Source organism: Oreochromis aureus, linkage group 13 (assembly GCF_013358895.1).
Source record: "Oreochromis aureus strain Israel breed Guangdong linkage group 13, ZZ_aureus, whole genome shotgun sequence".
Lineage (NCBI taxonomy): Eukaryota > Metazoa > Chordata > Actinopteri > Cichliformes > Cichlidae > Oreochromis > Oreochromis aureus.
Window position 1 is genome coordinate 33,929,974 of NC_052954.1, and position 12,382 is coordinate 33,942,355.

The window sequence follows — 12,382 nt, forward strand, 5'->3', positions numbered from 1 at the left end:
GGGCGTTCCATGACCGCGGGTGTGCTGGGCTGCGTTTCCTCTCCGGGACAGGAATCGTCTCACCTGCACAGTTTCACGGGAGAACTGCCCGGAAACAGAGAAAGGAAAGAGCCCAGGATGATCCATATCATTTCTTTAGAGCATCTAATCCATAAAACCTCAAATTTACAATCAGATATGATTTAAAAAAGCACCAAATCATCACGATCATGAAGCTTCGAGCCTCAGATTTAGTTTGAAAATGAACCGAAATCATCAACAAAGATTCTCTGATCAGCAGCTCGAGCCCACAGTGTGAAGTTCAACAGCAAAAGTGACTAAAATGCTCCAACGCCACTTTCTCAGGTTCCACCCAACTCGCAGCACCCCCTGGTGGGCGGACCCCGCCATCTCTTTTTAAAAGCTGCTCATCAACCAAAACTAAAGCAAATATAGAAACTTATAAGGCAGAAATGACCAAAGTGCTTCAGAGTACAGCATGTTTAATGTCCTCAGATCTCCCGTTTGGAGATCGCGGACGTTTCAAGCCATGATCTGTAGATCTGTGACGTTTCCAGGAGGAACAGTGGGAGGGATATAAACTCAGGAGACCAGCGCAGCTGCAGCGTGAAGTAATAAATAAATAAATGATAAAACAAAGTGTCCGTTTGAAAGCGTTCAGCTGTGTCTGCAGCTGTTCACACACGGCGGCCTGATGCGGTTCACGGTTTCTGGTTTCTGCCGGTTCTTAAAAAAAAAAACAACCTGTTTTTGTTGTCGTTTCAGCCGAAACCCACGAAGGGTCGTATGAGGATCCACTGCCTGGAAAATGTGGACAAGGCTCTGCAGTTCCTGAAGGAGCAGAGGGTTCACCTGGAGAACATGGGCTCCCACGACATCGTCGACGGAAACCATCGCCTCACTTTAGGCCTCATCTGGACCATCATCCTCCGCTTCCAGGTAACAGGCAGCCGAGCAAGTTTGCATCCCAACACCAGACTGGGCCATCTGGGTTATCGCCTGCTAGTTTCTGTGACGCTGTCTGGTGTGTCTCTTTTTAGGGCGCCATTTTGCATCCCAGAAAAATTTAAGTCAGGGTTCATTACAGTCATCTCCAACACTAAAGATATCCACTGTGACCGAAGTAGAAAGAAGCTGTTTTTTTTTTTAATCCATGGGGACAAACTACACCGGACGCCTTTACGTCCATCTGTGATTTTGTGTCCTCAAAACTTTTCAGTTTTCAATTGTGAGACAGAAAAAGTATCATGTGCCATTTTGCACCCCTAAAATAATAAAGCAGTTGGACTGAAACCTTTTACACGAGATGCAAAATGGCATATCTGAAACCTTTACAGAGTTCATTTCACATAGAAGTGAAAGTTAAGTTGCTATGAAAGCACTGCTATACTAGAAACTATTTCCTTAACACGATTGTAAGTAGTGAGTTTAAAAATTGTCGTATTTTGTTGTAAACTGACGAGTTGAAGTGAAGTTGGTGGTAAAATGCTCACTTCAGCCGTCACAAACCAGGTGACTGTTTCTTACCTTCAGACGCGTTAAATACAATCAGATGAAATTAGAAGCCCGGCTCCTCCTGTGACGTGGTTTTACTGTATGCTGGCGGTCGATGTCACTGGGACAGTGAACAGTTGGGTGAAAAGGATTTAGCTTTTATAAGCTGTGAGGATTAAAAAAACCGAATGGTTTAAATCCCACGGTGGAGGAGCGAGTGCAGACCGATAGCAGGACCACAGTTGGTTTCATATACGCATCAGCTGTGCTTGAATCATTCAAGCTGTCGGACTCAAACTGATGGACGTCCATCAATGAAGGTGAGATGTTTACATCTGTGGGCTCGTGTGTCTTTGTAAGGACACACTTTCAGACAGGTGGGGTTTTCAGGAAATTGGGGGATGTTTGGAAAATGAGGATATTTCTGGTTTGCAGAGATGTTGTTCAGCACATTTTGTGTACTTTGTCTCATCTTCTTTAAAAACGCTGTGTGAGTCCTCGGAGTCAGTTTAACCTTACAGCTGACTGCTTCTTTAAACTGTGCGCCTCAGATCCAGGACATCAGCGTGGAGACGGAGGACAACAAGGAGAAGAAGTCGGCCAAAGACGCTCTGCTGCTCTGGTGTCAGATGAAGACGGCGGGGTGAGTCCTTCACTTCCTTTTCTGAAAGTGTCTTATACCACTCTGCGTGGACTGTGATTGGCTGTGGGTCCAGGGAGGCGGGTCGAGGGGGGCTGTCGCAACTTCCTGAATCCCACCCAGCACGTTGATGTCATTACGCTGACATGGTTAGATAGATTTATGGTGATTTGCTCTTTGCAGATATCCTAATGTCAACATCCACAACTTCACCACCAGCTGGAGGGACGGGATGGCCTTCAATGCCCTCATCCACAAACACAGGTAGGGCTCAGCCTGCTGCAGGTGCTGCACAGGGATGAAAGAAACTCGGCACACTCCGAGTGGAGAAATCTGACGTTTGGATGGAAAACTGGCTTCTGTTTAATCATGTTTTTTAAAAACAGATGAATTAAAATGATTTTTAGAGGAACTCTCGCCGCGAAGACGAGCACTCCAACATCACAGCAGGAGCTCGTGGGTGTTTTTACTGCAGCGTCCTTCAGAGCTCATTAAGATTTAAAACCTTCCTTTCTTTAGTTTATTAGGTGTGATGTGCGCAGACGTCTACAGAACTTTCACTTGTGGACGAAATGATTTTGTTTTTCTTTAAACATCTAATCCTGATGGAGGGAAGGCGGAAACATGAAGAATAAAGTTCAGTTGGTCACAAAAAGAGAGATGAGACGCAAACATCCCGATGAAAAAGAAAGGCAGCGTCTCTTTAGGAGTACCGAGGTCCAATCAGACACAGTGTCCTGTTCTGCTACAGACGGCCCATCGCCCACTTCCTGGGTCTCGTTTCATAGTCTTTCTGGTTTACCAAAACCGTGCACCTGGCCGTGAGTGCCTTCCTCTCCTCCAGGCTGATGTTGGATGCTGGGGCCTTTGCATTGATCAGACAGGCTGAACTTTCATCTGCACAGCATCTTAAAGTGTTGTCTGAATGGTACGCATGGCCGTTGATCAGGGTCATGACGATTTGCATATTAATGATCATAAACTGACCTGACAGCCCATTCTGTCCTTAGTTCCTCAGGTTCAGGCGTCGCTTCTCACCTGCAGTTTATCGACACCAAGATGGCAACAGCAAAAAATCTGAGCTTCCTAATTTATTCAGACAACACGAACTAATGTGCTAAACTCAGGGATCATTTTAGCCTGCGTGCCATCAGCGTGTGACGATGTCTGGGAGTAGAGCTGGTATCATGTCACCTTTTGACCTTTCTCCTTCTGTTTCCGGTCTGCAGACCCGACTTGATCGACTTCGATAAGCTGAAGAAATCAAACGCTCACTACAACCTGCAGAATGCCTTCAACCTGGCCGAGCAGCACCTGGGCCTCACCAAGCTGCTGGACCCCGAGGGTAAGCCCCACACACACACACACACACACACACACACACACACACACACAGAGGACATGTTAAATCTGTGCTCTTCATGCTCGTGTGCAGACATCAGTGTGGACCACCCTGATGAGAAGTCCATCATCACCTACGTGGTCACCTACTACCACTACTTCTCCAAAATGAAGGCGCTGAAGGTGGAGGGCAAGAGAATTGGGAAGGTGACGACGACTTTAAAGAACAAAGAAACAAAAAGTCTTGTTAAACACTTTCTTTCCTGAAATATACCAGATGTTAAGCTCACAGTGTTTTTTTTCCCTTTCAGGTTCTGGACAATGCCATCGAGACGGAGAAGATGATCGAGAAGTACGAGTCTCTGGCGTCTGACCTGCTGGAGTGGATCGAACAGACCATCATCATCCTCAACAACAGGAAGTTCGCCAACTCTCTGGTGGGAGTCCAGCAGCAGCTGCAGGCCTTCAACACCTACCGCACCGTGGAGAAGCCCCCAAAGTCAGTATCTGCTTTTAATGCGAGAAATTAAGAAATGCTGTCATATGAAATAAACCCGACGTTTAATAGTTTTCCTGGAACGAGTTGCACATCAGCTGAGTTTGTGTTGCTGTGTTTGCAGGTTCACAGAGAAGGGAAACCTGGAGGTCCTTCTGTTCACCATCCAGAGCAAGATGAGGGCGAATAACCAGAAGGTTTACACCCCCCGAGAAGGCAAACTCATCTCCGACATCAACAAGGTACCCGGACGCCCCGCCTCCAGCTCCCCGTGTCAGAGGTCAAGAATGGAGCCTTTAAACGTTTCAGACTTTTCCTCGGTTCATTTATTTTACATTAATGTGCCCTGAGAGGCAAAGTGAGCCAATTGGACGGTTTAGACCAGGGGTGGGCAATCTCAGTCCACGAGGGCCGGTGTCCCTGCAGGTTTTAGATGTGTCCTTGAACCACTACAGCTGATTTAAATGGCTAAATTAGCTCCTCAACATGTCCTGAAGTTCTCCAGAGGCCTGGTGATAAACTAATCATGTGATTCAGGTGTGTTGACCCAGGGTGAGATCTAAAACCTGCAGGACACCGGCCCTCGAGGCCTGAGATTGCCCACCCCTGGTTTAGACAGAGTCACGCCTGATGTCAAAAACATCTGTCGGGTCACACAACACTCATGAAGTTTTGATGATGGCGTTAAAGTAAAATCCCACAGGTAAAAAAGTGTGTGGTATTTTTGGAAATCCAAGGAATTTTGTCCGATTCTGACTCTAGAGCGCAGCCACCCAGAGAGCCAGCGAAGGCAAAGGCAGGATGTGTCGACCTGGCTGAGTCCACACCTGTAAAGGTGGAGGTTCAGACGAGGGTGTGCAGGAAGACAGAGAACTGCTCGGATCCAGATGTTCAGACAGATGTAAAGACCTGGTTCTTTGTGCGTTTGTTTTAGGCGTGGGAGCGTCTGGAGAAGGCGGAGCACGAACGGGAGCTGGCTCTGAGGACGGAGCTGATTCGTCAGGAGAAACTGGAGCAACTCGCCCGACGCTTCGACCGCAAAGCCGCCATGAGGGAGACGTGGCTGAGCGAGAACCAGAGGCTGGTCTCACAGGTACACTCAGCTCAACCCGGGTCACCTTTATTCGAAACCTTTTATCAAAATCATTTTAATTGATCTTTATTTCCTCTCATCACCTCCACGTTTCCTTTCCTCTCATCCTTCCCTCTCCATGTATCCTTTCTTATCTTATTCATCCTCTTCTTGTTTCCTCTATCCTTATTATTTTCTTTCCTCTCTCCTCTTTGTCCCCTTCCCTTCCTCTCCTTTATCCTTATTCCCTCCCCTGTTCTTTCCTAATGTTGTTTCCTCTGTGTGTTCCTTGTTTCCTCTCTCCTCTCCTCATTTCCTTTCCTCTGTCCTCCCTCAGGATAACTTTGGATTTGACCTTCAGGCCGTGGAAGCTGCTACTAAGAAACACGAAGCCATAGAAACGGACATCGCTGCGTACGAGGAGCGAGTTCAGGTGAGTCACCTGCTCGTCTCGTCTGACGTCTCGTATCGATCGGCAGGTCACAGGTGACGGAGTGAAAGCTTAGAAAGTCATTCTCCTCCTCCTTATCACCGGTGCAGGCAGTGGTTGCCGTGGCAAAAGAGCTGGAGGCAGAGAGTTACCATGACATCAAACGCATCACAGCCAGGAAGGACAACGTGATCCGGCTGTGGGAGTATCTGCTGGAGCTGCTGAAGGCCCGCAGGCAGCGGCTGGAGATGAACCTGGGCCTGCAGAGAGTCTTCCAGGAGATGCTCTACATCATGGACTGGATGGACGAGATGAAGGTAGGGAGGAATGGCCGCCATCTTTTATCAGTGGCTTTGTCTTCCTGATTGGTCGTTCTTATTTCTTTACTTTTCCTCTGAGGACTCGTGCTTGTGCTCTGCTGCTGGTTTAACCTCCGCCCCTGTGCTCTCCACCTCCAGATGCTGCTGCTGTCTCAGGATTACGGGAAGCACCTGCTGGGCGTGGAGGACCTGCTGCAGAAGCACGCCCTGGTGGAGTCGGACATCAGCATCCAGGCCGACCGAGTCCGAAACGTCAACAGCAACGCTCAGAAGTTTGCCAGTGACACCGAAGGTGCGACACGCAGATGTTACCTGCTTAGTTCCAACTGTTTGTTCTTCAATAACGCCTCCATCTCACCTCCTGCTCCTCCTCCTCAGATTATAAGCCGTGTGACCCTCAGATCATCAAGGACCGAGTTGCTCACCTCGAGTTCTGCTACCAGGAGCTGAACCAGCTGGCAGCTGAGCGGCGAGCGCGCCTCGAGGAGTCCCGCCGCCTCTGGAAGTTCTTCTGGGAAATGGCTGAAGAGGTGATCCGTTGTTGTTGTTGTTGTTATTATTTATTTATAGTAAATCAGTGGTTTGAGCTCCCGCTCTGAGGTGTGACTGAAGCGTGGGTGTGTGTGGATACTGTAGGAGGGGTGGATCAGGGAAAAGGAGCAGATCCTCTCCTCCGAGGATTATGGGAAGGACCTCACGGGCTCGCTGCGACTGCTGAGCCAGCACAAAGCCTTCGAAGACGAGATGAGCGGGCGAGCCGCCCACCTGCAGCAGACCATCAAACAGGGTGAGGAGCTGGTGGCCGACAACCACTTTGGAGCCGACAAGATAAAAGAGCGAATTAAGGACATCCAGGTACGACGCACCTGTGCCGCAGTCACTCATGACGCGAATGAATCCCTGTCTGTTCCTAACGCCTTCCTCCATCCTCCCGCAGGAGCAGTGGGCGGCTCTGGAGCATCTCTCCGCCGTCCGTAAGGCCCGCCTGCAGGAGGCCTGCAATCAGCACCAGTTCCAGGTGAAAACAGTCTCCAGTCTCAGAAACCAGCGACCAAACTCACCTGAGCACCTGACACAGGAAGGTAAATGTGCTGTTTGTTTTTCCGTCTGCAGGCTGATGCGGACGACATCGACACGTGGATGCTGGACGTGCTGCGGATCGTCTCCAGCGTCGATGTCGGCCACGACGAGTTCTCCACTCAGGCTCTGGTGAAGAAGCACAAGGACGTGGCCGAGGAGATCGGCAGCTACCGGCCTGTCATCGACGCCCTGCACGAGCAGTCGCGGACGCTGCCGCCCGAGAAGGCCAACTCCGAGGAGGTGACGTCGCAGCAAAGCTTCAAATCAGGTAAAGCTTAAATTCCCAGAACGCACCCCACTGACGGTTTGTGTGCTCGCAGGTTCAGAGCCGGCTGGCGGGCATCGAGGAGCGCTACAAGGAGGTGGCCGAGCTGACGCGGCTCCGGAAGCAGGCGCTGCAGGACGCTCTGGCACTCTACAAGATGATGAGCGAAGCCGACGCCTGCGAGCTGTGGATCGATGAGAAGGAGCAGTGGCTCAACAGCATGGACATCCCCGAGAAACTGGAGGACCTGGAGGTCGTCCAGCACCGGTAAGGACCGGCCCGCCATTGGATCGTCGAAGAATAACGGAAAATATCAGATTTCTCATGCAAACGCACGCCGTGCCCCACCCTGTCCAGGTTACGCCCACAGTCAGCGCGCCCGTTTAACGGCTCAGTTATGGGGTGTTTTACTGCTCCATCAAACATACTGCCCTCTTCTCCCAGCAGGGCCAGAAATAATGTTCCAGCAGTGGAAGCTGTGGGAACAGACCAGTAAACTGTTATTTACACCACACACAGGTTCTTCAGAGTGTGTGTGTGTGTGTGTGTGTGTGTGTGTGTGTGTGCGTGCGTGCGTGTGTGTGTGCGTGTGGTTACATGGTTCATTCACAGCAGCCTTCTTCTCTGGTTTTCAGCTGCTTGTCTCTGTTTTGTTTGACCACAAAACATCACATGGATCTGATCCCAGACGCTGGGTGTGTGTGTGTGTGTGTGTGTGTGTGTGTGTGTGTGTGTGTGTGTGTGTGTGTGTGTGTGTGTGTGTGTGTGTGTTTGACTGCATTTGTGAGGACCAGAAGGCTCTTAAACTGTAATCAAACTCAGACTCCAGCAGGTTCTCTGCAGCGTTAAACCTGCTGACAGTTTTGAGGATGTCTGTTTGGTCTTCGGGGTCGGGCGGGAGCTGCCACAGGGCACGAGGTGGCACACACCCTGGACCGGTCACCGTTAGTTATTAGCAGGTTGAATTACAGCGACACACACACCTGTGTTATAAAAGCAGTCAAACCCATAGCACGCCCCATGAAAACAAACTTTGTGAAAGAACGAAAGTCTGATTAAAACTGGAGTTTTAAGAGTTCGGGTTTAATTTAATCTCTGCAGCAGGAATAAAAACACGGAGCTGTAGATGAGAACAGGTCCACCTCAGGATTAAACTCCTTACTTTTGCATTAACCATCGTTGGTGGAGTTTTCCAGAGAGCTTTCCATGGCCCGATCCAGCTGCTCAAACCTTTGGTGTAAAATCCGACTTTGATAGGTTGTTGGGAGAGTTAAAGCAGCCCGCCTGCTCACACGTCTGACCTCTCATCCTGGTTCTCCTGATCAGCCTCTAGGAGCAAAGAAAGCTCTGTCCTGCAGCTGTTTGTTGTTTGAAATACGGATTAACAGGGTTTCAGTCTTTTTGAAATATTCATGCCGATGATCCTCGTGACGTCCGACTCACCGTCTCTGTTCAGGTTCGAGAGTTTGGAGCCGGAGATGAACAGCCAGGCGTCACGGGTTGCCGTGGTAAACCAGGTTGCCAGGCAGCTGATTCACAGCGGACATCCCAGCGAGAAGGAGATCAAAGCCCAGCAGGACAAACTCAACACCAGGTAATCAAACTGGGATTATCAGGCCTCTAATGACAGCATGGCGACTAGACTCCTGAAGGAAGCGAGATTAAAAACGACAAAGAAACCGATCTGAGACTGAAGGAGACGGCGGAGAGGAACGCGAGCATGTCGGTCAGCTGAGTTTATTTAGCAGCTGATCAGAGGCGAGTCAGGAAGTGAAGCTGGACTGAGATTAAAAAGAGGCTTAAATGTATTTTTACCTGTTTTAAATGAAAATAATCAATCAGAGCTTTGAACCAGAGCGGTCAAACACTTAAACCATGCACCAGCAGGTGCTCTGCATCTGGATACGTTTGTGATATTTGGTTAAAAACATGAAATAATAACTCTAAATATTTCTTATTTCACTTTAATATGAAATATTTATGAAGCAACACCAGCTTTGCTCCGTCTCAGTGGAAAAACTTCCAGACACTCCTGGATCCTGGTCGGCTTCAAAGCTGTTTCTTTCTGACAAACTGTTCTAAGCTAACAGAAAAACGAAACATAACCCTGCAGTTATTAAAGCCTGTTCATGTCAATAAAGACACTTTAAAGATGAAGTTAGTAATTATTTTAGGTTATTTAATAGGAAAGAATTTTGTACTCATAAATATTCATTGATTAGGTGTAATTATGTCTCCCAGCATTAAAAATGCATAGAAGCAGCCGCTGGTTTATGGAAGCTGCCATGTTGCTTCGCCATATTGAATACAGTGACGGAGACGTCTAATCACATTTTATGTGTGTGGTTACAGACCAGCTATTTGCAGTACGCCCCATATGGACACTATATAATAATTATTTTCAGTAGATTAATCATGTGACCCTGCCTTCACGGCTAACAATGAGCTGGCTAAACATCAACAGCTAGTTATGAGCTAGCATCTGCCAGCTAATGTTAGCCTTGAGTGTCCTAAAAATCATACTTTATCTCTGATAAACAGTTTGATTACATTCTCACATCATATGAGCGCTTAATCAGTGAAAGTGTAGAGTCCAACAATGTTAGCTCAACTTCAAGGAAAGGTTTTCCAATGCTGGCTAACAGCGGCTAGCAGCAGCTAACAGCAACAAAAACAGCAGCGCTAACTGACAGAAAGGTTCAGCAGCTCACCTCAGCATCCCCGTCATCAGTCTGAAATGAGCTTCCCTGACTCGTTTAAGACTCATTTCAAAGTTTTGAATGAAGTCTGAGTAACTGAAGGTGATTTTTAAAACTACACTAAAGACCAATGCTAGCTGTTTCTGAAGCTGGAAGCAACAGAATAAATCGTAATTTTAGGTTTCGATTTCTAATCATAGAATAAAAAAAGCTTTAATGTTGGTTTATATTTCAAGATTAAACGTAAAAACCAATGTTGGTGCTAAACCAGAGTTAAGCTGTTATTAAAACTGAGAAGGTAAATTAAATAAAATGAGTTTGAATGGCATCAAAGTAAAATTGATAATAAGTGAACTGCAGGATTGATTGGCTTAACCGGCTTTGATTATCGTTGCTCCTGGGAAAACGCATCAAAACGTTCCTGAGCAGGTAAATCGTCTCAGAGTTGACGGTGTTTCTGTGTCCAGGTGGAGTCAGTTCAGAGATCTGGTGGATCAGAAGAAGGAAAGCCTGAACTCTGCTCTGGGAGTCCAGAACTACCACCTGGAGTGCAACGAGACCAAGTCCTGGATCAAAGAGAAGACCAAGGTACCAACAGAGCCAAATTACCAAAACCAGTGAATGACGAGAGGCGGGATTTTTACAAGGAACCACTCTGTGGTGCCTGATCGATCTTTTTACCTTCCGTCTGTGTGCAGGTGATCGAGTCGACCCAGGAGCTGGGGAACGACCTGGCCGGCGTCATGGCTCTGCAGAGGAAGCTGACTGGGATGGAGCGCGACCTCGCGGCCATCCAGGACAAGCTGAGCGACCTCGGGAAGGAGGCGGAGCGTTTGGGGTCCGAACACCCGGAACAGTCTGAGGCCATCAAAGGGCGTCTGGCTGAGATCACCGGCGTCTGGGACGAGATGAAAGTAGGCTTTCCTCCTCGTGCCTGTATATAACTGCCAAACGGAGAATTTGGTGCCGCTAATCATCTCCTGGCTGTTTTCAGGACACCATGAAGAACCGGGAGGAGTCTCTGGGCGAAGCCAGCAAGCTGCAGCAGTTCCTGCGCGACCTGGACGACTTCCAGTCGTGGCTGTCGCGGACGCAGACGGTCATCGCCTCCGAGGACATGCCCAACACGTTGGCCGAGGCCGAGAAGCTGCTGGCCCAGCACGAGGGCATCAAGAACGAGATCCGCAACTACGAGGAGGACTACCAGAAGATGCGGGATATGGGCGAGATGGTGACGCAGGGCCAGACAGACGCGCAGTACATGTTCCTGCGACAGCGGCTGCAGGCGCTCGATACCGGCTGGAATGAGCTGCACAAGATGTGGGAGAACCGGCAGAACCTGCTGTCCCAGTCTCACGCTTACCAGCTGTTCCTCCGGGACACCAAGCAGGCCGAGGCCTTCCTCAACAACCAGGTGAGCCCGCCGTTCCATCTCACCTCTGCTCTGCGGTGTAGAATCTGAAGCCTCAGTTACCATGGATACAGACGACAGGAAGTGTGTTTGGATTGCTGATGAAATGTTTCAGAGGGTCATGTGATGTGGGCACAGAGTGAACCGCCGTCGTATTAACAATACTCACGGTCTCCGATCTGCAACCTGGCGTTTGTCGAGGCCACCGTCACATGATTTTTGGCCCAGTCCCCCCCCCTGCACAGTGTTTATCTCCTCTCCCCAAGTGCATGCTGGGAAAGAATCCAGCTTCTTTCTTTCTTTGCATAACTTTTACCCGATTAAACACCTGTAGTCAGAGCACAACAAAGAGGTATAAAATAAAGACGCCTCAGTCTCTGAGCTTCACACAGTCCCGAGAGCTCAAACGTCCTGCAGAGGATGTCAAAGGTCAAGTAGCCGCTCAGCTGTGAAGCTGAGAGACGAGAGTGACGGGACGTAAGGTAGTTCAGAAGTTCAGCCAGCCCTGTGATAGGAGAGCAGCGTGAGCGTGACGCTCGCTGTGATGCAGTGCGATCAGAGGCCTCGACCTGCGTCACAGTCCAGGATTAACAGAATCATCAGCAGTGATTTCGAACACTTCAGATTAGAAACGTTTGTTGTTTTTCTCAGATCAGACGCTGCCACCCGCTGGTGAAAAGCCTCCATTACAGCCACATGTTTACCCTCAGTGTGTGAGCTACAGTAACTCATTTCTGTCCACTTAAACAACTTCAGCTCACTCACACATTCTAAAGAGAACATGTTTCTTTTACTAGTTAAACAGAACATTAATTAATAATTAATAAAAACTCCAGAACAAATGGTAATGTCTCTGCGTTAGGTGTTCTCCTCCTCTGGGAAAATGGTGGAAATCCTGATGATGATGATGATGATGATGAAGGCTGTGCTTAGCCAGGCGGGTCATTAGTTAGCGGAGATGGGAGGATTACATCAGACGAATTAAAGTTGGTGGTTAAAGCTGGAGCCTGGTGGCTGTAGCTCAGGCGGAGATCATCTCTGTGTAACAACCTCAGCCTGCTTCCTTCACTTTAACGTAGACGTACGATGGTTTTAAGATTGTTCTTACATTTCATTCTGAAACAACCCCTTTCA

General features: G+C 48.7%; 1 protein-coding gene and 1 long non-coding RNA gene across 3 annotated transcripts in view; one reads left to right on the forward strand and one right to left on the reverse strand.

The window, feature by feature from the left end:
* The window catches only part of LOC116335525 (spectrin beta chain, non-erythrocytic 1), a 98,910-nt gene that overhangs the window by 66,061 nt on the left and 20,467 nt on the right, over positions 1-12,382 (forward strand). For both annotated transcript variants that reach the window (XM_031759243.2, XM_031759242.2), the window contains 20 exons: positions 766-939; positions 2,046-2,137; positions 2,318-2,398; positions 3,364-3,479; positions 3,570-3,682; positions 3,787-3,974; positions 4,096-4,213; positions 4,906-5,064; positions 5,381-5,476; positions 5,584-5,790; positions 5,932-6,085; positions 6,172-6,323; positions 6,430-6,648; positions 6,731-6,811; positions 6,907-7,113; positions 7,194-7,405; positions 8,595-8,732; positions 10,305-10,425; positions 10,536-10,751; positions 10,832-11,251. In XM_031759243.2, coding sequence (XP_031615103.1) covers positions 766-939; positions 2,046-2,137; positions 2,318-2,398; positions 3,364-3,479; positions 3,570-3,682; positions 3,787-3,974; positions 4,096-4,213; positions 4,906-5,064; positions 5,381-5,476; positions 5,584-5,790; positions 5,932-6,085; positions 6,172-6,323; positions 6,430-6,648; positions 6,731-6,811; positions 6,907-7,113; positions 7,194-7,405; positions 8,595-8,732; positions 10,305-10,425; positions 10,536-10,751; positions 10,832-11,251 — 3,264 coding nt within the window. The remainder of the gene's footprint in view (positions 1-765; positions 940-2,045; positions 2,138-2,317; positions 2,399-3,363; positions 3,480-3,569; positions 3,683-3,786; positions 3,975-4,095; positions 4,214-4,905; positions 5,065-5,380; positions 5,477-5,583; positions 5,791-5,931; positions 6,086-6,171; positions 6,324-6,429; positions 6,649-6,730; positions 6,812-6,906; positions 7,114-7,193; positions 7,406-8,594; positions 8,733-10,304; positions 10,426-10,535; positions 10,752-10,831; positions 11,252-12,382) is intronic.
* Positions 7,920-10,286, reverse strand: LOC120443345. Its single transcript, XR_005615371.1, has 3 exons — positions 9,850-10,286; positions 8,582-8,784; positions 7,920-8,467 (listed from the first exon to the last, which is right to left on the reverse strand). It is a non-coding gene; the product is annotated as an uncharacterized LOC120443345 (long non-coding RNA).